A 26,772-nucleotide genomic window follows, 5' to 3' on the forward strand; every position below is an offset into this window, starting at 1 on the left:
CGCTAGTCATTGTGGTTTCTTAACCTCTCGTGAAGGATTAAACATAAATCCTCTACCCCTCCTTCTGCTGTTGTCATATCTAGTAGATTCTCTGTTGGAGTCTCTATATGGTCTTCTGCGGTTGGACCATCCTCTATTATAGTCCCGTCTGTAGAAGGGTCTTCCTAGGAAGGGAAAGCGTTTTTTATTATCCCCTGCTTTTTCCAATAGCTCGTCTAGGACCGGTCCGAACAAGTGAGCTCCTTCACAAGGAATGCTACATAATTTTGTTCTGGCTTGTAAGTCCCCTGGCCAGCATTTTATCCATAGCGCTCTCCTGGCTGCATTGGATAATGCCGAGGACCTGGCGGCCAACCTGACCGAATCTGCTGAAGCATCTGAAAGGAAGGCTGCGGCATCCTGGATTATGGGCATGGAAGACAATATTTCCGACCTAGGGACTTTATCTCTGAGCTGATCTTCGAGGTGACCCAACCATACCATCAAGGATCGAGCGGTACAAGTGGCTGCTATAGCTGGCCTCAAGGACCCCGCTGAAGTCTCCCAAGCTCCTTTAAGGAAGATGTCGGCTTTCCTATCTAACGCGTCTTTCAAATTCCCCAAGTCGTCAAAGGGGAGAGACGTTTTTTTGCATGCCTTAGCGACTGCTGCATCCAGCTTCGGGACTTTATCCCATGAGGACGAAGCCGCTTCCTCAAAAGGGATAATAATAATAATAATAATAATAATAATAATTTTTATTTATATAGCGCCAACATATTCCGCAGCGCTTTACAAATTATAGAGGGGACTTGTACATACAATAGACATTACAGCATAACAGAAATACAGTTCAAAACAGATACCAGGAGGAGTGAGGGCCCTGCTCGTAAGCTTACAAACTATGAGGAAAAGGGGAGACACGAGAGGTGGATGGTAACAATTGCTATAGTTATTCGGACCAGCCATAGTGTAAGGCTTGGGTGTTCATGTAAAGCTGCATGAACCAGTTAATTAATTTTTTTTTTTTTTTTTTTTTTAAATATAGGCCACACAGGGATCGTTAGGTTAATGCATTGAGGCGGTAGGCCAGTCTGAACAAATGAGTTTTTAGGGCACGCTTAAAACTGTGGGGATTGGGGATTAATCGTATTATCCTAGGTAGTGCATTCCAAAGAATCGGCGCAGCACGTGTAAAGTCTTGGAGACGGGAGTGGGAGGTTCTGATTATTGAGGATGCTAACCTGAGGTCATTAGCGGAGCGGAGGGCACGGGTAGGGTGGTAGACTGATACCAGGGAGGAGATGTAGGGTGGTGCTGAGCCATGGAGTGCTTTGTGGATGAGGGTAGTAGTTTTGTACTGGATTCTGGAGTGGATGGGTAACCAGTGTAATGACTGGCACAAGGTAGAGGCATCGGTGTAACGGTTGGTGAGGAATATGATCCTGGCAGCAGCATTCAGGACAGATTGGAGCGGGGAGAGTTTGGTAAGAGGGAGGCCGATTAGTAGAGAGTTACAATAGTCCAGACGAGAATGAATAAGTGAAACAGTAAGAGTTTTTGCAGAGTCGAAAGTAAGAAAAGGGCGAATTCTAGAAATGTTTTTGAGATGCAGGTAAGAAGAGCGAGCCAGTGATCGGATGTGGGGGGTGAATGAAAGGTCAGAATCAAGGATGACCCCAAGGCAGCGGGCATGTTGCTTTGGAGTAATGGTGGAACCGCAAACGGAGATGGCAATGTCAGGCAAAGGTAGGTTAGTAGAGGGAGAGAACACGAGGAGTTCAGTTTTTGACAGGTTTAGTTTCAGATAGAGGGAGGACATGATGCTAGAGACAGCGGTAAGACAATCACTGGTGTTTTCTAATAAGGCAGGCGTGAGATCAGGAGAAGAAGTGTATAGTTGGGTGTCGTCAGCATAGAGATGGTACTGGAAGCCAAATCTACTGATTGTTTGTCCAATAGGGGCAGTATACAACGAGAAGAGGAGGGGGCCTAGGACTGATCCTTGAGGAACCCCAACAGTAAGGGGAAGGTGAGAGGAGGAGGAACCAGCGAAACATACAGTGAAGGATCGGTCAGAGAGATAGGAGGAGAACCAGGAGAGAACGGTGTCCTTGAGGCCGATGGAGCGGAGCATAGTGAGGAGGAGCTGATGATCCACAGTATCAAATGCTGCAGAGAGATCCAAGAGAATTAGCATGGAGTAGTGACCATTAGATTTAGCTGTTAGTAGGTCATTAGAGACTTTAGTGAGGGCAGTTTCAGTAGAGTGTAAAGAGCGGAAACCAGATTGAAGAGGGTCGAGAAGAGAGTTATCTGAGAGATAGCGGGTAAGACGGGAGTGGACCAGGCGTTCGAGGAGTTTAGAGATGAAGGGAAGATTAGAGACAGGTCTATAATTAGCGGCACAGTTTTGGTCGAGGGATGGTTTTTTAAGTAATGGATGTATGATGGCATGCTTAAATGAGGAGGGAAAAATACCGGAAGTGAGGGAAAGGTTGAATATTTTTGTTAGGTGAGAGGTGACAGCCGGGGAAAGGGACTGGAGGAAATGTGACGGAATGGGGTCACTGGTGCAAGTGGTCGGGCGAGAAGATGCAAGGAGCCTGCTTACTTCTTCTTCTGTAACTGGTTCAAAGTCAGAGAGTGAACTAGATGCAGTGGGGGAGGGAGGACAGTGCATGGTATGAAGAGATTGGGAGATGATTTCCTGTCGAATATGGTCAATTTTTTCTTTGAAGTAATTGGCCAGATCGTCAGCACGGAGATCCGTGGTTGGGGCCTGCGCTCTTGGGTTGAGTAGGGACTGGAACGTGTCAAAGAGACGTTTAGGGTTATTGGACAGGGAGGTGATGAGGGTGTTGAAGTAGGTTTGTTTGGAGAGGTGAGGTAGGGAGACCTTCTTTTAAAGGCTGGCGGAAGCGACCCCTTCCTTTCTGGTTTCTTCCATTCTTTTGAGATTAACGACTTGATTTTGTCAATCACTGGAAAGGCTCTTCGGGATTTTCGCTCAATACCCCTGAACATAACATCCTGAATGGAACATTCCGACTGGGTATCTTCTATCCCCATTGTGCTGTTAACTGCTTTGACCAGATGGTTAACCCTATCTAGGGACAAACAGGCTCGAGTAGACTCCTGATCCTCAGAGGAGGAAGTAGACGGAAGAGACCCTGAGCTCAGCTCACCCGAGTCCGAATCTACCTCAGATAAAGGGGATGATCTTTTAGCTTCTGCTCCCCGAGACTTGGATCTCTCGGCACCTTTAATTTCCTGTCTCACCATCTCTCTTATTGTAGAGGTCAGATCAGGCGCCTCCTCCTCCAGTAGACGTTGAATACATATTTTACATAATTTTTTCGAATGCCCATCTGGAAGCGGCTCTGCACATTCGGCACACTGCCTATGTTTGGCTTTGGACAAACTTTTCCTCCCCTGATAGAGGAAAAAAGACAAGGGGAACACAATCATCACTAAGTGGACTTTCACGAAGCTCACTTACCCCGTCCAGTAATGAGTGGTACCGTAGATGGGGGGGTCCTTCGTAGCCGGCAAATCCTTACGGCTTGAGGACTTTGGTATAGAGATCCGTGCCTCCTTAGCTCCACCAGCGCGGCTACTGCCACTAGACCGACGCTGGGAGCTTCTACGAGGCTTATCTGACTGCTGCTGCGGCTCCTGCTGCTGGCTGATAGTTCCTTCTGGCGACTCCATTATGAAATGGGTGAGAAACTCTGATCATCCCACCTTGCCGCCTTAAATACCCCCAAGGTACCGCCCCCAGATGGGGGCCAGCAGGGAATCCCAGGTGGTCATTAACCGTCCGCCGCTGCGCTGCGCTACCCCTCCCCCGAAGCCCCGACCGTTCCCGCAGCTGGGCGCCGCCATTAGCCGGAGATGACGCTACTGCGCATGCCCAGCCGCGTCATCCGGCCGCGCCGCTCGCCGCGTCATCCGGACACGCCCCCTTCAGGACGCGGCGGCGGCGCCAAGCCGACACGCGGACCAGGACGCCAGCAGACCCCCTCCGGACCAATGCCGCGTCCCTGCCCGGAACAGCGTGACTCCCGGGACCCCAAGTAGCCAAGCACCTCTTCATAGGTACCTCTGCGCTGCGGACGCCCGAGAAGCTAGCCTATGTCAGAGGCTGCTTCCTCCTGCTGCCACCTACACCGCGCAGTGCCCCTGCCGTGTGGTGCTTCCTGCCTCCTGGACGGGCCGAGGTAGGGGACCCCCGCTACCTGTACCGGGCCACCAGGAGTGGGGAGTCTTCTTAACTTCAACCCTCTTCTCAGGGCCTGTCTGAAAGAGGTTCCGCTGTCAGGGACAGGAAACCAAACTGACGTGGGAGAGAGGTACCGCCCTTTTTATGTCTGTAGGTTTCCTGTCCCTGAAGGGCGGATCCCCTCTCTCGTTGTGCTGTCATGGCGACTGAATAAAGGACCATTCACACACATGAATACGCTTTCATCTAAAAGATTCCATTGTAGCTCTGGCAGAATTTTACAATTACCTGGCATATCCAATATTCTATCAAAAAGACGTGGTGAACAGCAGTGTAAGCGGACACTTTTTACCTCACCGCCTCTGGTATCTCCAGTGTTCGGACAGATAGAGGATGGAGAGGAGTGCGAGTAGCCTCTTACCTCAGCACCACTGGTGTCTCCAATATTAGATAAGTCAGACAGGACAAACAGCAGTGTGAGCAGCCTCTTTATACCTCAGCACCTCTAGTATCTCCAGTGATAGATCAGAGAGACAGGATGGACAGTAGTGAGCGGCCTCTTCTTACTTCAGCACCTCTGGTATCTCTAGTGTTAAATCAGAAAGATAGGACGAACAGCAGTGTGAGCGGCCTCTTTTTACCTCAGCACCTCCAGTATCTCCAGTGTCAGAGAGATAGGACGAACAGCTGTGTGATCGGCCTCTTTTTACCTCAGCACCTCCAGTATCTCCAGTGTCAGAGAGATAGGATGGACAGCAGTGTGAGCGGCCTCTTTTTACCTCAGCACCTCCAGTATCTCCATGGTCAGATAGACAGGATGAACAGCAGTGTGAGCGGCCTCTTCTTACCTCAGCACCTCCAGTATCTCCAGTGTCAGAGAGATAGGATGGACAGCAGTGTGAGCGGCCTCTTCTTAGCTCAGCACCTCCAGTATCTCCAGTGTCAGAGAGATAGGATGGACAGCAGTGTGAGCGGCCTCTTTTTATCTTGGCACCTCCAGTATCTTCAGTGTTAGATCAGAGACAGGATGGACAGCAGTGTGAGCGGCCTCTTTTTACCTCAGCACCTCCAGTATCTCCATGGTCAGATAGACAGGATGAACAGCAGTGTGAGCGGCCTCTTCTTACCTCAGCACCTCCGGTATCTCCATGGTCAGATAGACAGGATGAACAGCAGTGTGAGCGGCCCCTTCTTACCTCAGCACCTCCAGTATCTCCATGGTCAGATAGACAGGATGAACAGCAGTGTGAGCGGCCTCTTCTTACCTCAGCACCTCTAGCATCTCCAGTGTCAGAGAGATAAAATGGACAGCAGTGTGAGCGGCCTCTTTTTATCTCGGCACCTCCAGTATCTTCAGTGTTAGATCAGATAGACAGGATGGACAGCAGTGTGAGCGGCCTCTTTTTACCTCAGCACCTCCAGTATCTCCATGGTCAGTGAGATAGGATGGACAGCAGTGTGAGCGGCCTCTTTTTACCTCAGCACCTCCGGTATCTCCATGGTCAGATAGACAGGATGAACAGCAGGGTGAGCGGCCTCTTCTTACCTCAGCACCTCCAGTATCTCCATGGTCAGATAGACAGGATGGACAGCAGTGTGAGCGGCCTCTTTATCTCGGCACCTCCAGTATCTCCATGGTCAGATAGACAGGATGGACAGCAGTGTGAGCGGCCTCTTTATCTCGGCACCTCCAGTATCTTCAGTGTTAGATCAGAGAGACAGGATGGACCGTAGTGTGAGCAGCTTCATTTTACCTCAGCACCTCTGGCATCTCCAATAATAGATCAGAGAGATAGGATGGACAGCAATGTGAGCAGGCTCTTACCTAAGCACCATGGTATGTCCACTGTTCGATCACAGAGATAGGATGGACAGCAGTGTGAGCAGTCTTTTCTTACTTCAGCACCTCCAGTAACTTCTATATTAGATCAGAAGATCCACGGAGCACATCTTCCTACACATGAAGGGAGGGGTTCCTACTGGACATACTAACAGGCACCTACCTTATTAATATTATATGTCGGGTTTCTATCAGTGTAAGAAGATGGCAGCCATTTTGTTGTACTATAGTGATTACTTCCCAAGCCAAAATGAGTGTAATAAAAGAGATTTAGGAATTTATTTAAAATTGCACTCTGTTTCTATTCCCAGAGAAAACCTTTAAACCCTATAGTAGCACAGTAGCAGAACAGATAGCTTTGTTACTTTGCAGAGTTGTTTCCTAGACCTGAATCCGATCAAGGACAACATCTGTATGGAGTTTGTATATTCTCTCCATATTTCCTTGGGCTCTCTCCAAATGCAAAAAAAGAATTGGCTTCATATGACATTATAGAAAAATAGAGCCATTCCAAAACTTCCCATCTGCTGGTCATTATCAGAAATAAAGTATATTACCCTGTAGCTATAACGGTGTTCTTAGCCTTGAATCGATGTATGGATCCATCTTCCATACATAACGCAATAACACCACGACATTCTCCATTTTCCATTAGGAGGTCCAAGGCAAAATATTCTACGAAATAGCTGGTGTCGTATCTGAGAGACTGAAGAATTAAAAACATTAAATCTAAACAAACGAAAAAAATATCATCAAAGAAAACATCAGAAACTAAACACTCAGTTTCAACATATCTTTTTAGTCCTTTACCACTGCTGCCTGTTTTGGCCCAAAAGGGGGTCTCTCATGAGTGATCTTCAGAAGCACACCACTCTGGGCTTCTGGATGCCAGGCCGATGGTTCTCTTCCGATCGGTTGCCAGTCCCAGCTAGCGGCAAGGGTGCACCACTGGTATAACTGCACTCTCCAATGGGGTGTTCCGTATATGGCTATTTATTCTATTTATCCAGCTGAACTTGTACTGTAATTTAACATTTATTCATAGACCAACCCTGGTGCTACATCTGCATTGTACTATTTTATATGTGTTGAGGACAATACCATTTGATTATTAGACCCACTTTCTGTACGTCCTTTCCTGTGATTTTCCCATGTTTGATTTAGTCCCCTCTATGTATTTTATCTTCACTGATAATATGCCGTTTTTATATTTATGTATTAATAAAAAAATATTTTATTGATCATTCCAGTGTCTATTACATTTTTTTGGTAAGATGTACATATTTAATCGGTGAATAATGACATACATCATGCAAATATAATAGGTATTTATATTATCTTTGTTGCTGTTTACTTCCCAACAAGGCAATTTTCTTTTTTTGAGTTGTTTTTTTTTCAAGCTGTTCTTCCAAGAACCATAACTTTTTCATTATTTTGTCAACATAGCTGTATGAGGGCTTGTTTTTTTTGCGGGATGAGTTGTACTTTTAAAAGAAATCATACATTTTATCATGTGATGTACTGTAAAGCGGGGGAAAAAAAATTCAATTGTGGTGAAACTGGTAAAAAAATGAATGACCAAGCAATATGCTTCTCCAGGTCAGTATGATTTTTTTTTCACTTGTTTGTTTCCTTTTTTTCTTTAAGTGGTGAAAACAAAAATACAGATTCTGAAAAAAAAAAATAAATAAACATTTTGCTTGAGTCCCATAACAGTTTCAATTTTCGGTCAATAGAACTGAGCGAGAGGTTATTTTTTTTTAACCCAGAGTTGATATGTTTATGAATATCATTTTGGAATGAATACAAAGTTTTGATTGACTCTTATTGCATTTTTTTCAGGTGTTGATGAAGCCAAAAAACAGCAAGTCTGGGGTTTTTGATTTTTTGTTCTCATTACAGCATTTTTGATAGATTGGACTTTTACGGACGTGAAGGTACCTCATATGTGATTTGAATCATTTATATATATATTTTTTTTACATATTTTGAACACAATTATTTGCTGTATTTTATAGGTCCATTAGGGAACTTGAACCTGTGGTCGCCTTATCGCTTGTATTATACATGACAATACTGCAGTAGCATGGCAAAAATCAGTCTCCTATGAACACCAGCCACGAGCAGTTAGAACAGTGCTACTTCCATGACACGTGAAGACTTCCATTGGCATACAACCAGTTAACAGCCGCAGGAGGAGCTCCACTTGACTAGCATCTTTTAGTGGCAGATGATAGCTGAATGATACAGCCATCATCTGATTCTCATCACTGATGTGTGTCACTGATCAGAGCACAGCTGCCACAGCATGCACACTCAGTAGTCAAAAACTGAGCATAGACATCAGGTATACCGCGCTGGATAGCATCAATTAACAATATCCTCCAAAGTACGTGGCCCTCTTAATGGTTAAAACAGGAAAAGCATTGCAATTCTCTAGTCAGAACGGACCAACTAATGGCAGCAAGTGCTGATGGATAATGAGGAGAGATAGGACAATCGATTTGCTTCCGTGAATGAGGAATGTGACATATGCAAATCACTGCTTAACCTCTTCACACCCAGGCAATTTTTCATTTTTTTTTCCCTGTCCCATTTTTTCAAGAGCCATAACTTGTTTTATTTTTCTGTCCACATAACCGTACAACTACTAGTTTTTTGCAGAACAAAATATACTTTTAAATGATACTATTCATTTTATGATGTGATGCACTGGAAAGCGGAGACAAAATTCCAAGTATGTTAGGCTACGTTCACATTAGCGTTGTGCGGGGCAGCATCGGCAACGCAACGCACAACACATGCAAAAACGCATGCACAATGCAGCTTTTTGTGACGCATGCGTTCATTTTTGCATGATTTTTGGCGCAGAAAAAACTGCATCATGCAGCGTCCTCTGCGCCCTGACAGTTGCGCCAAAATGACGAATGCGTCACAAAACGCAAGACAACGCATGTCCATGCGCCCCCCCATGTTAAATATAGGGGCACATGACGCATGCGTCGCCGCGGCTGCGCCCGACACTGCCCCGCACAACGCTAATGTGAACGTAGCCTTAAACTGGCAAAAAGAGTGCAATGTCACAATTTTTGTTTTTATTATTCACTACGTTCACTATACGGTAAAACTGACCTGGCAACATGATTCTCCAGGTCACTACGATTACCAAACATGTATAGTTTGGTTTTTTTTTTATTTAACTGGTGAAAAATCAGAAATTTGTAAAAAAAAAAAAAAAAAAAAAACTTTGCTTTTGTTGCAATTTTCCGAGACCCGTAACACTTGGCATTTAGGGATATAGTGCTGAGTGATGGCTTATTTTTTGCATCCTGAGCTGATATTTTTACTGGTAACATTTTGGGGTAGACAATTTTTTTGATCGCTTCTTATTGCATTTTGATGTAATTTTGAGGAGGCCAAAAAACTATGATTGTAGAGTTTTAATTTCTTTTGAGCAAATTAATTTACTTTATATTTTGAAAGATCGAACTTTTCCGAATGTTTGGGTTTTGTGGTTTTTTTTGTTTACTTTTTACTGTATTTCATAGTCCCTTTAGGTGACGAAGCTGCAATCATCCAATCGCTTGTGCATGAGCACTACTATGTATATTTAAAATCAAGATCTCCTATGGACTGGCTTTCACAGAATAGTCAAGATAAGCATGGGGGTCTTCAGCAGACCCCTGCCTGTCATTGCTGTCAATCCCGGATAGTGACATTTCACATGCGCCTCCAGGGGCATGTCATTCTACGTCGTGCCCATAGTCACGCCCTCGACGTGGTCAGCTCATGTGTACTGCCATTGTCAGAGACTGACAGCAGCATATAACTGAGACCCATGATGGCTGATTTAATCAGCCATGTGATCTGCCGGGAAAGATGCGGACTCTACGTGAAAGCCGGAATCATAGGCAGAAACACAAGATAAGACGTTAATATATGTCATATGTTGTGAAGGGATTAACTGATGCCATTCCTGGCTCTGCTTTTGATAGCATGGCTAGTCAGGGAATTCTCCCATTGATGCAAGCTGAATCCCATCGATTCTCCTATTCTCCATAATGACTAAAATACATCATTTTGTATGTCCTATGTAGGGAAGAGATTACAAAGAATAAGACCTTGACTTACCCTTCCATACAAAGTGTGTAACAATGAATGCCCAGTTCTGTCTGCTACACAGCAGCAGCGATGAGCCTGCCCTCCTTTACCATACTTCAGGCTTTGCCCTCCAAAAGCACGCTGGTAGATCTTCCCTTGTTCTGTTCTGCTGAAAGGCATTCCATAGTTTTCAAGCTACCAAGATGGGGACAGACATTTTTGTCATTAATTATATACCTTATTTTTAAACAGATAAAGTTTATTAAAAGATTACAGGATGAAGTACACATCATATTACATAGACAATCCTATGCAGTGTATCCCTGATAGAACTGTATACAATGAAGATACTAAAAGCATATCCACTAATCATATGCACTACACAGACATTTTCTACAATGAGTGCAGAGACGGAATCCAACAATAACACAGGAGTGTCTGTCTGAATCCACCAAAAATAAGGGGAATCCAAGAAATGGGCCTGAGGCGACAGGGACAATCAGTAGGAAAGGCAAACCATGCAGTCTGAGGGTACCCAACCCATCTACACTAGATTTTAGTATACTTGCCATTAACAAACGTTTTGTGGATGTCTCCCGCACTGCTGGTTTCATGAAGATGTCAATCCAAGGGTGTTTTTTTAAAAATTGCTATTTTTATTCAACGTGTTTCTGTCACTTCTTCCTCAAGAAACACATTTTATTTTTTTTAATCCCTTTATACTTTTCACGGCAGCCTTAGCATATACACATACCTTTCTTAAAGGGAATCTGTCACCACCTTTGACCTCTCTAAACTATGAATATGGGCATACGGGTAACAGAGAGTCATATTAGATACCTTGTTGTGGATAAATCTTCTTTTTATTACTTTATGTAAATGATCTCTTCCAGGTTCTGGGGAGAACACTGCCTGGAGATGACTCTGCCTCCAGGGCTTATTTTACATGAATCGGAGTTACCAGTGTGATGTGTAATGGCCGCTCTCTGCCCAGTGAGCTATGTGTGATTATATCTGACACATCTGCAGGTTCCTCTCAGCTCCAGCTTCCATCTCACAGGCAGACAGGGCCTCCAATATTGTTACAGTACAGCAGCGCTCAGGGAGCTGCAGAAAATGTGTTTGGAAGAAGATAAATTTCATTTCTCCTGTTGTGTCAGTTACTAGTCTCACTGGTAACTCGCCCTTCATGCATAATAATCTCTGGAGTCAGAGTTATCCACCAGGCACCATCCGCCCCATGACGTGGTTATGATCAAGCTACCCCATGGGATCAACTTCTGTGGCCAGCCGTGCAGAAATCAGTCAGGTGAGGTTCATTACATCATACCACACACAATGGAGAGAAATGATACATTTCTTTACATGATACAGGCCAATTTTGATGTTTCATGCTAAGGCTTCTTTCACACTAGCGTCGGAATCTCCCCGTCACAATGCGTCGGGGAGAGATTCCGACGCTAGCGTTTAACGCATTGCACAATGGAGGCAGGGGATGCATTTCTCCGGCGCATCCGCTGCCCCATTGTAAGGTGCGGGGAGGTGGGGGCGGAGTTCCGGCCGCGCATGCACGGTCGGAAAAAGTGGTCCGTCAGGAGCAAAAAACGTTACATGTAATAATAATAATAATAATCTTTATTTATATAGCGCCAACATATTCCGCAGCGTTTTTTGCTCCCGACGGTCCGCCAAAGCACGACGCATCCGTCGCTCGACGGATGCGACGTGTGGCAATCCGTCGCAAATGCGTCGTCAATGCAAGTCTATGGGGAAAAAACGCATCCTGCAAGCACTTTTGCAGGATGCGTTTTTTTCTGCAAAACGACGCATTGTGACGGATTGCAGAAAACGCTAGTGTGAAAGTAGCCTAATATGCCATCCACTCTCTCAATAACGCAAAGACTCTCAAGCGCTACACGATGTGTTAGTCCGCAGTCCCTATGTTCCACCACCATCACAGTTCTTCTCTAGTTCACACGGTCCTAACTAGGATTGTTATCCCTGTAGATCCTGTGGTACTTGACCACAAATTGACCGACCATTTGATCTTTTTGATTCCTCTAGCTCAAAAACATAAAAAATTGTCCCCTATATTAATTGTCGGTCAAATGCAATTTGTCCATGTAAACGTATTTACACCGGCTTAACCTCGTGAGAATTCAGGAAAAGACATTAAAAATGCAGCAAAAATGAATGAATCGGAAAATAGAGAAATTCAAAAATATTCCAAAACACTTTAAGGAACATCAAATTTGTAACTGGCATTTTCCACATTTCAGTTGCAATGATAAAGTTCTATTGGGCACCAGAGGAAGCAGTCTAAGGGTATGTTCACACGTTCCTGATTTCCATCCTTTTTTTTCAGGACTGTTTTTTAAAAAACTGCAGCTCTTGGCAGAAAACGCAGGTCCTTTTTTGGTCCTTTTTTGATGCGTTTTTTGATCCTTTTTTTTATGCAGTTTTCTATGCAGTTAAAATGGCTGAAAATACCCTAACCCTACCCCTAACCGTACCCCTAACCCTAACCCTACCCCTACCCCTAACCCTATTCTAACCTTAGTGGAAAAAAAAAAAATTCTTAATTTTTTTTTTATTGTCCCTACCTATGGGGGTGACAAAGGGGGGGGGGGGGTGTCATTTACTATTTTTTTTTATTTTGATCACTGAGATATAACCTATCTCAGTGATCAAAATGCACTTTGGAACGAATCTGCCGGCGGGCAGATTCGGCGGGCGCACTGCGCATGCGCCCGCCATTTTGCAAGATGGCGGCGCCCAGGGAGAAGACGGCCGGAAGGACACCGGGACGCCGGGTAAGTATAAGGGGGGGAGATTAGGGCACGGGGGGGGGGGCATCGGAGCACTGGGGTGGGGCATCGGAGCACGGGGCGGTGGGATTGGAGCACGGGGGGGCGGGATCGGAGCATGGGGGGGCAGCCACACTCCGCCCACGCACTTCCGCCCGCTTCCCCGCACTTCCTGCTGCAGCGGTTCGGCACCACAAACCGCAGTAAAACCCGCAGATATTTTTTTCATCTGCGGGTTTTACTGCGGGTTTGACCTCACAATGGAGGTCAATGGGTGCAGAACCGCTGCGGCTCCGAAAAAAGAAGTGACATGGTACTTCTTTTTTCCCGCAGCTATTCAGCGCGTTTTTTTTTTTTTTTTTTTCCGCCGCATTGTGGGCACAGCAGTTCCTGTTTTCCATAGGGTACAATGTAATGTACCCTGCATGGAAAACAGCTGCGAACCCGCAGCGGGAAAATCGCGGCAATTCCGCATGAAAAAAAGGATCGTGTGAACATGGCCTAAGGAAAATTTTAGCACAGAATGTAACAAAATGGATAACTACCGTACATTAGATACTAATAAACCTAAACTGACTGCCAGCCTTGCATCATTCCTTTACATTTTTGACATTGCTATTGGGGATTGAGGACACCCATTCTCTATCTTTGCTTTATCAGCAGAATTAATAGATTATGATAATTGGTTTCATGTTGCCTTTGTAGATATTAAGAATTGGATGATCTATCTTTGCACCTTGTGACTCTAGAATCTCTCCTGATTTTGGATATAATATTGGATTGGGAATGGCAATGTATGTGAGGGGAGATATGCATCGCGAAGGTTGCTAACCCAGACGTTTCTCTCCAGCAGGTTATGTGCTGTGGAGTTAATCAGCCACGGCGGGGTTGGGCTTTTTGCGAGTAGTTATAAGAGATGGGTGGCATGGAAACTCACCATATCTCCACCTCAAGGGTGTAGTTCAGTAGGTTAAATGTCCAGCCGCTAAGGTTTTTTTCTGGTGTGTTTGGAGACAAGTAAGTCTCCCGTCTGGAGCTCAAGTGTGAGAAGGGACTTTATAAGTGCTGTTTGCTTCCACTTATGCCAGAAAGGGCCATTTTGTGTTACTATTTCATTTTTTCTGGTTTATGAAGGAATATACCAGCTTTGGACTTTAACCTCAAGTGTTCCTGTGTGTTCCTCGGTAGCAGGCAAGTGAGTGGCATTACCACAAGAGACTTGTATACTAGTCTTTATAGCAGACAGATATATTTAACTACAAACAATAGGGCCATTTTTCACAATATATTTTGCATATGCACTTTAGGAGCACTATTTTGTGTTCTTGATTTTTTTTTTTTTTGCAAATTTTTTTTTTATAAAATATTAATTTTACCACTTTTTTGCCAATATACTTCACCACTTCTACCTGTAGCATTTTAATTAATGTATATTCTTGTGTATATTATTGTTCTGTTGTATATTGTTAGTACAATGTTCTTCCTACCATTTGTTTTTTTTCAGATAGCAGTATATATTTATATTTATTTTAACTGCACAGTTTAGGATTTATTTATATTACGGTATGTATATTTTTGCCTTTTGCATATATTTATGTACATATATTTTTTTGTATTTGTCAGCCATGTATTTAATAACAGTTTAATTGCGAGACAACATTTATATAGATTGGTATACTATTTATGATGCTGGCATATCATCCCATTTTCAAGATGGCGTCTCTGATATCATGTGGGCGTGCATGCTTACCACCAGGTAACATGCCTCCCTCCCCCTGATTACAGACATGTACTCTGCAGTGTTAAAGCACGTCAAGGTGAAATACAGTGCCTTGCGAAAGTATTCGGCTCCCTGGAACTTTTCAATCATCCCACATATCATGCTTCAAGCATAAAGATACCAAATGTAAATTTTTGGTGAAGAATCAACAACAAGTGGAACACAACTGTGAAGTTGAACAAAATTCATTGGTTATTTTTAAACTTTTGTGGAAATTCAAAAACTGAAAAGTGGTGTGTGCAATATTATTTGCCCCCTTTAACTTAATACTTTGTTACATGGTAACATAGTTATTATGGTTGAGGGAAGACTTTAAGTCCATCTAGTTCAACCCATAGCCTAACCTAACATGACCTAACATGTTGATCCAGAGGAAGGCAAAAAAACCATGTGGCAAAGAGTAAGCTCCACATTGGGGAAAAAAAAATTACTTCCCAACTCCACCTGGATCAACGCCCTATCAAGGAATTTTGTGCCACCTTTTGCTGCGATTACAGCTGAAAGTCGCTTGGGGTATGTCTCTATCAGTTTTGTACATCGAGAGACTGAAATTCTTGCCCATTCTTCCTTGGCAAACAGCTCGAGCACAGTGAGGTTTGATGGAGATCGTTTGTGAACAGCAGTTTTCAGCTCTTTCCACAGATTCTCGATTGGATTGAGGTCTGGAATTTGACTTGGCCATTCTAACACCTGGATAAGATTATTTGTGAACCATTCCACTGTAGATTTTGCTTTATGTTTGGGATCATTGTCTTGTTGGAAGACAAATCTCCGTCCCAGTCTCAGGTTTTTGCAGACTCCAACAGGTTTTCTTCAAGAATGGTCCTGTATTTGGCTCCATCCATCTTCCCATCAATTTTAACCATCTTCTCTGTCCCTGCTGAAGAAAAGCAGGCCCAAACCATGATGCTGCCACCACCATGTTTGACAGTGGGGATGATATGTTCAGGGTGATGAGCTGTGTTGCCTTTACGCAAAACATATCGTTTGGCATAGTAGCTAAAAAGCTCGATTTTGGTTTCATCTGACCTGAGCACCTTCTTCCACATGTTTGGCGTGTCTCCCAGGTGGCTTATTGCAAACTTTAAAGGGAACCTGTCACCCCCAAAATCAAAGGTGAGCTAAGCCCACCGGCATCAGGGGCTTATCTACAGCATTCGTAATGCTGTAGATAAGACCCCAATGTATCCTGAAAGATGAGAAAAAGAGGTTAGATTATACTCACCCAGGGGCGGTCCCGCTGCGGTCCGGTCCGAGGCCTCCTATCTTCTTACGATGACGTCCTCTTCTTGTATTCATGCTGCGCCTCCGGCACAGGCGTACTTTGTCTGCCCTGTTGAGGGCAGAGCAAAGTACTGCATTGTGCAGGCGCCAGGAAAGGTCTGAGAGGCCCGGCGCCTGCGCACTGCAGTATTTTGCTCTACCCTCAACAGAAGATGGCAAGGCCCCAGACCGGACCGCGACGCCCATCAGATCGCACCGCCCACCCAGGTGAGTATAATCTAACCTCTTTTTCTCATCTTTCAGGATACATCAGGGGCTTATCTACAGCATTACAGAATGCTGTAGATAAGACCCTGATGCCTTTGGCTTAGCTCACCTTCGATTTTGGGGGTGACAGGTTCCCTTTAAACACTTTTTATGGATATCTTTGAGAAATGGCTTTCTTCTTGCCACTCTTCCATAAAGGCCAGATTTGTGCAGTGTATGACTGATTGTTGTCCTATGGACAGACTGTCCCGCCTCAGCTGTAGATCTCTGCAGTTCATCCAGAGTGATCATGGGCCTCTTGGCTGCATCTCTGATCAGTCTTCTCCTTCCATTTCAATATGATCGCTTGCACAGTGCTCCTTGGCATGTTTAAAGTTTTGGAAATCATTTTGTATCCAAATCCAGCTTTACACTTCTCCACAACAGTATCACGGACCTGCCTGTTGTGTTCCTTGGTCTTCATGATGCTCTCTGTGCTTCAAACAGAACTCTGAGACCATCACAGAGCAGGTGCATTTATACGGAGACTTGATTACACACAGGTGGATTATATTTATCATCATTAGGCATTTAGCACAACATTGGATCATTCAGAGATCCACAATTAACTTCTGGAGTGAGTTTGCTGCACTGAAAGTAAAGGGGCCGAATAATATTGCACGCTCTACTTTTCAGTTTTTGATTTTCCACACAAATTTAAAATAACCAATACATTTTGTTCAACTTCACAATTGTGTTCCACTTGTTGATTCTTCACCAAAAATTTACATTTGGTATCTTTATGTTTGAAGCATGATATGTGGGAAAATGTTGAAAAGTTCCAGGGAGCCGAATACATTATGGCTTTATCCATGTAATCATGTATTTAATTTATAGCACTTGCTAATATACATTATACTTCATATTTCATGACTGCATTTTCCCATTTTGCTGTACCTGCAGTTTACACTTTACATATACATTCATGGAGTATAGATCTTTTTTCCTAGAAACTATACAGGTTATTTCCATTATAAACTTCTACATATACAGTCACGGATCATTTTTTTTATACCAAATACATTTTGTATGCCTGTTTGCTCTGTTGATGCTGGCTCTCTTCTGAAATTAATTCATTTTTATGTATTTTTTTTTATTTATGTGATAATACATTTGGGAACTGCATATATACATTAATGGTGGACTAAATACAGCTCATTGGTATCTTGCTAGTAGGGATATACTTTCCTTCTTTTGCCTATCCATCTTACACTACGCCTATTTCCTTTTTGGGTGCACACCCCAGGAAGAAGCAACCGCGTCCAGAGGCTCAGCCTGTCACTTGGCACTGAATTGTCTGGTGGACACATACCCAGGTAATATGTGGAGGAATGGGTACTTGGCTTTTTTAGTGTGTGTGGGTATATGAAGGGATGTCGTAATTGTAGGGGCTATGTGTGTTTTTCTGTCGATGGCAGAACCCTGCCCCTAATACTTGTTTGGGAATTGCGGATATGTTTCCATGTCTCCCATATTTGTTATACTAGCAACACAGATGGATACAGTTGCAGATACTGGATTATTATCTTTTGAGAATAAGCAAAATTTTTGTTTATTATGCATGTACCCCAACATTACCAAGAGACTATTTTGACACAGTGGATAGATCTCACCATTTAGGAATTTTTGTGTCTTACATTATGCTGGCCTCTGTTTGCTTGGTCTGAGGCACCAATCTATTTTATTCATCTTGTAAATATATCGTTTTTGTATAAATAAATTTATTATTTTAAATATTGTGGTTCAGAAACACTTCTTGATCCAAATATGGATAACTACAATAGGATCTATATGTTTCATACTTGTTATGGAGTGTTGCCTATCCTCGTGTAGGATTTATGGGCATGGGTAGTGTGCTTATCATTAATGGTGGACTAAATACAGCTCATTGGTATCTTGCTAGTAGGGATATACTTTCCTTCTTTTGCCTATCTATCTTGCACTACTCCTATTTCCTCTTTGGGTGCACACAGAACAAAGTCACTTCAGATGTCATTACAGCAAAGTTGCAGACGTGCCACACATTTCCCTTCTACACTGCAAACGGTAAAATCCACAATACAGGTCCTTCTCAAAAAATTAGCATATAGTGTTAAATTTCATTATTTACCATAATGTAATGATTACAATTAAACTTTCATATATTATAGATTCATTATCCACCAACTGAAATTTGTCAGGTCTTTTATTGTTTTAATACTGATGATTTTGGCATACAACTCCTGATAACCCAAAAAACCTGTCTCAATAAATTAGCATATTTCACCCATCCAATCAAATAAAAGTGTTTTTTAATAACAAACAAAAAAAAACAACAAATAATAATGTTCAGTTATGCACTCAATACTTGGTCGGGAATCCTTTGGCAGAAATGACTGCTTCAATGCGGCGTGGCATGGAGGCAATCAGCCGGTGACACTGCTGAGATGTTATGGAGGCCCAGGATGCTTCAATAGCGGCCTTAAGCTCATCCAGAGTGTTGGGTCTTGCGTCTCTCAACTTTCTCTTCACAATATCCCACAGATTCTCTATGGGGTTCAGGTCAGGAGAGTTGGCAGGCCAATTGAGCACAGTAATACCATGGTCAGTAAACCATTTACCAGTGGTTTTGGCACTGTGAGCAGGTGCCAGGTCGTGCTGAAAAATGAAATCTTCATCTCCATAAAGCATTTCAGCCGATGGAAGCAGGAAGTGCTCCAAAATCTCCTGATAGCTAGCTGCATTGACCCTGCCCTTGATGAAACACAGTGGACCAACACCAGCAGCTGACATGGCACCCCACACCATCACTGACTGTGGGTACTTGACACTGGACTTCAGGCATTTTGGCATTTCCTTCTCCCCGCATTTCCTTCTCCCCAGTCTTCCTCCAGACTCTGGCACCTTGATTTCCGAATGACATGCAAAATTTGCTTTCATCAGAAAAAAGTACTTGGGACCACTTAGCAACAGTCCAGTGCTGCTTCTCTGTTGCCCAGGTCAGGCGCCTCTGCCGCTGTTTATGGTTCAAAAGTGGCTTTACCTGGGGAATGCGGCACCTGTAGCCCATTTCCTGCACACGCCTGTGCACGGTGGCTCTGGATGTTTCCACACCAGACTCAGTCCACTGCTTCCTCAGGTCCCCAAGGTCTGGAATCGGTCCTTCTCCACAATCTTCCTCAGGGTCCGGTCTCCTCTTCTCGTTGTACAGCGTTTTCTGCCACATTGTTTCCTTCCAACAGACTTACCATTGAGGTGCCTTGATACAGCACTCTGGGAACAGCCTATTTGTTGAGAAATTTCTTTCTGAGTCTTACCCTCTTGCTTGAGGGTGTCAATGATGGCCTTCTTGACATCTGTCAGGTCGCTAGTCTTACCCATGATGGGGGTTTTGAGTAATGAACCAGGCAGGGAGTTTATAAAAGCCTCAGGTATCTTTTGCATGTGTTTAGAGTTAATTAGTTGATTCAGAAGATTAGGGTAATAGGTCGTTTAGAGAACCTTTTCTTGATATGCTAATTTATTGAGACAGATTTTTGGGTTATCAGGAGTTGTATGCCAAAATCATCAGTATTAAAACAATAAAAGACCTGAAAAATTTCAGTTGGTGGATAATGAATCTATAATATATGAAAGTTTAATTGTAATCATTACATTATGGTAAATAATGAAATTTAACACTATATGCTAATTTTTTGAGAAGGACCTGTATATTTTGACACAACGTAGTTTTCAAATCCTCTGGGTCTGTCATTTTCTGCTGTGGGAAAAAGTGCTGCTTATCTGATGTAAGTGAACGTACCCTTTTCTCCACATCTTTAGGAAATGACATCCTTTCATATGCAATTCCACTTCCAGTCTATCATACAAGGTCATTTTGTCGTGTATAATCAAATAAACAAAGTGGACAGTAGTTACCTCAATAACGGAAGCTGGTGCTTGTTCAGTCATGTAATGTATGGCATCTTGATCACCCAACCAATCAGAGCCTTTTACGGTGTCATAAAAGTGCCACCTCCAATCATCATCTTCCATGTTGCCCAAAGCTGCATTTATACCACCCTAAATAAAACAATAAATTATAATGATCGGAACAAACAACATTAATAAAGCTGCGTATTACGGATCCCAGTCCTTAATTTACAATCAATAAAATATACAAATAAATGATAGTCAGTGTTTAACTAAGAATATAGCATAGAGCTGATGAACCTTGCCAAAAAATTCCATTTTGTCTCATCTGCCAGAAGCTTTGTGGCTTGTCAACATGTAGTTTGGCAAGTTCCAGTCTGGCTTTTTTATGATTATTTTTCAACAATGGTGTCCTCCTTGGTCATCTCCCATGAAGTCCTCTTTGGCTCATACTATGACAGATGGTGCGATCTGACACTAATGTTCCTTGAGGTTGATGTTCACCTTTAATCTGTTTAGAAGTTTTTCTGGGCTCTTTTGTTACCATTCATATTCCGTCTCTTTAGATTTGTCATCCTGCGGACACGTCCAGGAAGGTTGGTTACAGTCCCATGGATCTTGAATTTCTGAATAATATGAGCAACTTTAGTCACAGGAGCATCAAGCTGCTTGGAGATGGTCTTATAACTTTTACCTTTACCTTTGTGTGTCTATAATTTTCTTTCTAATCTGCTGAGACAGCTCTTTCCTTCGCTTCCTCTGGTCCATGTTGAGTGTGATACACACCATGTCACCAAACAGCACAGTGAGTATCTACAGCCCTATATACAGGCCCACTCACTGACACCTGTGATGCTAGTTAGTGGACACACCATGATTTAACATGTCCCATTTGTCACATTATTTTCAGGAATACCATAATTTCTGTCCAGGCCTATTTCATGAGTTTTATTTATTTTTTTAAATTATGTGGAAGCATGGTTGAAAAGCAATATCTGACTTTAATTTGTTCATTTTGATAGATTTTTTTATTTACCGTATACACTCGAGCATAAGCCGAGATTTTCAGCCCATTTTTTTTAGGCTGAAAGTGCCCCTCTTGGCTTATACTCGAGTCTCTGTCCCAGGGGGTCGGCGGGGGAGGGGGTGCGGCAGCTGCTCCCGGCGCGTCTCTGCTTGTACCTCCTGCTTCTCCAGCGCCTGCAGCTCTTCCGGTGTTCAGCGGTCACGTGGTACCGCTCATTAAAGTAATGAATATGGACGCGACTCCACTCCCATAGGGGTGGAGTGCATATTCATTACTTTAATGTGCAGTACCAGTGACTGTTGAACACAGGAACAAGCTGCCGGTCCGGGACGACGGAAAAGCAGGGACCGCGCCGGGAGGGTGAGTATAACGGGGGAGGGGGAGCATTGCGATATTCACCTGTCCGCGTTCCACCACCGGGCTCAGTCTTCTGCGTCCTCTGGCTGCGACGTTCAGGTCAGAGGGCGCGATGACGTAGTTAGTACGCGCCGCCCTCTGCCTGAACATTCAGAGAGCCGGAAGACGGAGCGGCGCACGGCGGTGGAACGGGGACAGGTGAATATCGCAAGTGCCGGTGTCCTGAGTATGTCATTTTTTTCTTTTTCATCGCAGCAGCAACAGCATATGGGGCATAATCTATGGAGCATCTTATGGGGCCATAAACCTTTATGCAAAATTGTATGGGGCCATCAACCTTTATGCAGGATTGTATGGGGCATAATCTATGGAGCATCTTATGGGGCCATCAACCTTTGTGCAGCATTATATGGGGCATAATATTCTATAAAGAGTTTGTATGTTCTCTCAGTGTTTGCGTGGGTTTCCTCCGGGTACTCCAGTTTCCTCCCACAATCCAAAGACATACTGATAGGGAATTTAGATTGTGAGCCCCAACGGGTACAGCGATGATAATGTGTGCAAATTGTAAAGCGCTACGGAATAGGTTAGCGCTATATAAAAATAAAGGTTATTATTATTATTATAGAGCATCTTAAGGGGCCATCATTAACCTTTTGTGAATCATTATATGGGACATACGGTATTTTAATATGGAGCATCTTATAGGGCCCATCATGAACTTTATGAAGCATTATATGGGGCGTATTTTGTATGGAGCATCTTATGGGGCCTATCATGAACTGTATGGAGCATTATATGGGGCTCCTGATTCAATATTCAAAAACACTTAACCTACTGATGTCTCAATCAATTTTACTTTTATTGGTATCTATTTTGATTTTTGAAATTTACCAGTAGATGCTGCATTTCCCACCCTAGGCTTATACTCAAGTCATTAAGTTTTCTCAGTTTTTTGTGGCAAAATTAGGGGTCTTGGCTTATACTCGGGTCGGCTTATACTCGAGTATATACGGTCGTTTTTATTGTATAAAAGCGCTAAAACATAAAAAAATGATATAAATGAGGTATCATTGTAATCATACTGACCCGAATAATAAAACTGGTTTATTAATTTTACCACACGCAGAACGGTATAAACGCCCCACCCAAAAGAAAATACCATTGTAACGCAAGGCATTACTGGGGACGGCAGCTGCCGGGAGCATCACGAGCATCGGTAACACTGCGCGGGACGCCAGAAGGTGAGAATATTGCGATCTTTTTTATTTTTAACATGGGTTTTGTTGTGTATGCGTTTTCGCAGCAGAAAACCCCTGCGAATACGCATACACAACAGGTGCACATAGCCTCGAGGGGTCCGCCAGAAAAACAGGCCCAGTGCACCCGTTTTTTACAATCTGCACATGATCTATTTTTACAATCTGCACAGGATCCGTCAAAATGTTGAAATGACGGATCCTGTGCAGATTGTAAAAACAGAAGTGTGAAAGAGGCCTCAGTGGTCAGAAATGCTAAATCCATGCGAAAATTATAAAAACTGCTGAAGTTACTATTTTCTGTCTTTTACAATACGGACACAAAAATAGAAACCAAATCAGAAGCCCGTACCTGAGCAGCCACTGTGTGGGATCTAGTAGGAAACAACTTTGTGATACATGCGGTATTGAAGCCTGCTTCAGATAAGCCAAACGCGGCTCGTAATCCTGCCCCACCAGCGCCCACCACCACCGCATCAAACTCATGGTCCACTACAGGGTACTGGGTGGAAACCTGGAAAACAAAATGGTCAAAGAAATTGTGGAGAATACAAACACCTCCATGGAAGCCCACACACATGCCAAGAGCCCAGCACACACGGACACTTGCTGATGCACTTCTGAGGTCATCTTTTACTGCAGTCTAAATTTGATTTTATTTCCAGGTACTAAAAAAGTAAAATGCTGCAATATTCATGGACAGCTTGTGCAGAAAACGAGAACACTGTCAGTGCTGCCACTATGCAGATAAAACCTTATTGGGGACATCGTGCAGAGACCCCTTCCGTCCTTCCTTCCAGGAGCTAGAGTACATCACAAAGTGATGGGGTATCTGAGCAATATACAGCACCAACTTTAGCAGTTTACGATTTTCTTATCATCATACTGATCCACAAAAGAATATAAAGCGCTTGACACAACAATGTTGGTAATTTCATCACATAGAATTTACAGGAACATATTTAGTGGGAAACTTACCGAATCTGAGACTTTAGCAGATGCACTCTTCTTGCCATAAACAGTGAAGTGGAAAGTTCTAGTAAGTGCAGGGGACATGGCTGCCCATTTCTAGAACACACAATAAGTGTTAATTATATAAAAATATTTACACAAAAAAAAATTGTCTTAAAAAAAACAACATATAGTTTTAAACATAAAAAAAACTCAACTGTGCATCATTAAAAGATTGTTTTGACGTTCCTTTGTGCTGGAGTGCACTGCTCCCCAGCCCCCCGGTTTTGTGCTTGGACCAGTGGTTTGGTGGTGCCAGCACGCCTTGGGCTGCCAGCTTTGCCTCGGCAGCATGTGAGAAGCCCAGGGCATTAAAGATGGCCTGCTTGCCAGCTGTCTGACATCTGTGCGCCTCTACTAGAATATACAGCCTGGAAGCTCACACTACTTGTCCAGCAGACCAGACGCCTCCTGCGGTCACCACCACCAGTGACCTTGTCAACAAGCAGTAAACTGTACAATTAGATTTTTCTTGTAATAAGTACCCATTTTTAAAGAGACACTTATCGTGAAACAACCCCTTTAATGTCTAATATATCCAAGCGCCCAGTCTGACTAGTGACTAACCCGTAATGACCTGACAAGTAGCCATACATACACCAGCTCTATCCTTTCATAGAATAGAAGCAAACACAGCCATCCATTAGTCAGTATTCACACTGCACACAGGATAAAAGCTTGTAGTACGCTTACTAACAGCAGCAATACATTCTGCAGCACCTGAGATAAGGAAAGACAGCGCACACACACACAGAAAAAGAGCTCCGTGCCCATGAGCACAAAGGCTATGAGACTATGGTACCTAGGGGAATCTGGAATGCAGTGAAAATATTAGTGACAAGATCAGGCTATGTGCCTGCAATGGCTGCGGGACATAATGTTCAGGCCACCAAGTCCCGCAGAATGGCTGCAGCACAGGAGAGGACCTGTAGGCCGGAGCGGATATAATGCCAGAGTGACAGGTACAGGGACCAAGTGGGTAAGTGAGAAGAGCGTCCACATGTATGGCAGTGCCTACTGTGCTTGGTAAAAGAGGGCGAGAGTACTACACCTTGTTCCACAAAAAAATGGTAGTTTAAAGAGCAACCACAGCAGATATCAGGCTTCATGTAATTGGTATTGGCCAACAGTACTTGGATATGTGCATATTTTGGATTTGCAGACAGAAAATAAGGCATAGTGGCAGGAAAAAAGCTGCGGAAAATGCGCACATTTTTTGCTCCAAGGAAAAAAATTAGCAGCAGATGGGCGAGATCTCAGAAATCTCACTCACTTTACTAATGCTGTAACACGCTCCATTACCTTTCCACAGCCAAAAGTCAGAAGAAGCCTTTTGTAAGCCAAGACCTGCAGTGGGTCAATAATTTAGAGACGCTGAAGCATTTACATCATACCACTTCCTTCTTCTTTTCCTGGTTTTACAAATATCGAAGTGTGAACGTGGCCATATTGTAACTCATAGAAAGAAAGATCAACCTTGCCGCTGGGTTAAAGCGGATTCATCACCATACAAACTGGACACATTATTAACCCGATGAGGCTCCTGTATTTACTTTAAAAACAGATGTCCATATAATAAATAATATAATACATATCCATATAATACACAAAATAAGAGTATCTTTTGAGTCCAGTTCATTTTATGAGGCAAAAAAGTTTTCAAAATAGACAATACAGCCCTTCTGACATGCATTTTCAAAGTATGTACACCAGCCTCATCAAGTCTAAGATCTATTTAATAATGTATGCCATTTGCATTTGTAAAATCTGGTGACAGATCTGCTTTAGGCTGTGTGCACACGTTGCGTTTTTTTTTGCGTTTTTTCCCGATAAAAATGCTATAAAACCGCAAAAAAAACGCATACAATAAGCATCCCATCATTTAGAATGAATTCTGCATGTTTTGTGCACATGATGCGTTTTTTTCCACGAAAAAAATGCATCGCGGTAAAAACCGCAGCATGTTCATTAATTTTCCTTTTTTTGCAGATTTCCCACTCCAAAATGCATTGGGAAGTGTCCGGAAAAAACGCGGCAAAAACGCGTCAAAATCGCGGCAAAAACGCATGCGGATTTCTTGCAGAAAACGTCCGGAATTCTCAGAAATTTTCTGCGAGAAATCCTGAACGTGTGCACATAGCCTTAATGATTGATTTCAGAAGAGCATGTCTTTTACGTGGAACACCATCTTCCATTTTACGGAGAAATGATTAGGGCTAGTGTTTTAGTAGGTTCGTGATGGAAGGATACAAGAAATCTTTTTTTTAGGGTATGTGCACACGTCAGAATTTCTTGCAGAAATTTTCCTGACAAAAAACGGACATTTCTGCCAGAAATCCGCATGCATTTTTTCATGCCTTTTGACGTGTTTTTGGTGCGTTTTTTCCCAAATGCATTAAATAGCGGGAAAAATGCAGAAAGTTTGCAAAATTAATGAACATGCTGCTTTTTTTTACCGCAATGCATTTTTTTTCGTGGAAAAAACGCATCATGTGCATAAAACATGCAGAATGCATTCTAAATGATAGGATGCATAATGTATGCGTTTTAGTGAGTTTTTATAGCGTTTTTACGGCGAAAAAAACGCGAAAAAACCTGAACGTGTGCACATAGCCTTAAGTTGAAGAATGCAGAATCAATTTGGACATACAACACATCTGTTTGTTCTACACAAAGAGCAGACAAGGAAGGGTCTGTGCACAAAGAGCAGACAAGGCTCGGTACACAAAGATATGACACCAGAGCGGCCACTATTCAGTAGTCAGCTCAATGAAGCTCACCAATAATAAGATCATTAAAATTTAACATTTATTAATAACATATAAAAGATCCACAAGACCGCTCAAAATATTTAAACACAAACAGTAACCCCAAATCAGAGGAGAACATCCACAATACAGAATAGCACATATAAATCAGTAAGTATGAAAAATATCAGTATCAGTATCAACAGGCAAGGCAAAGT

The 26,772-nt window shown here is 43.1% G+C and overlaps 1 protein-coding gene and 1 long non-coding RNA gene across 3 annotated transcripts in view; one reads left to right on the plus strand and one right to left on the minus strand.

Moving 5' to 3' along the window:
• The window catches only part of SDHA (succinate dehydrogenase complex flavoprotein subunit A), a 92,025-nt gene that overhangs the window by 54,119 nt on the left and 11,134 nt on the right, over nt 1-26,772 (minus strand). Inside the window, exons 2-6 of the mRNA XM_069730468.1 lie at nt 23,775-23,864; nt 23,149-23,310; nt 20,160-20,303; nt 10,176-10,340; nt 6,602-6,750 (exon numbers count right to left, since the gene is read on the minus strand). Coding sequence (XP_069586569.1) covers nt 6,602-6,750; nt 10,176-10,340; nt 20,160-20,303; nt 23,149-23,310; nt 23,775-23,864 — 710 coding nt within the window. The remainder of the gene's footprint in view (nt 1-6,601; nt 6,751-10,175; nt 10,341-20,159; nt 20,304-23,148; nt 23,311-23,774; nt 23,865-26,772) is intronic.
• LOC138642355 (uncharacterized) overlaps nt 14,002-26,772 on the plus strand; it is a 49,508-nt gene continuing 36,737 nt past the window's right edge. The window contains exons 1-2 of one of the 2 annotated variants that reach the window (XR_011314031.1): nt 14,002-14,147; nt 17,509-17,578. This is a non-coding gene — a long non-coding RNA (uncharacterized lncRNA). Of the gene's footprint in view, nt 14,148-17,508; nt 17,579-20,719; nt 20,750-26,772 lie in introns of those variants that run through there. The other variant, XR_011314030.1, reaches the window with a different exon arrangement.

The sequence above is a fragment of the Ranitomeya imitator genome, chromosome 6 (assembly GCF_032444005.1).
Source record: "Ranitomeya imitator isolate aRanImi1 chromosome 6, aRanImi1.pri, whole genome shotgun sequence".
NCBI classification, from domain to species: domain Eukaryota; kingdom Metazoa; phylum Chordata; class Amphibia; order Anura; family Dendrobatidae; genus Ranitomeya; species Ranitomeya imitator.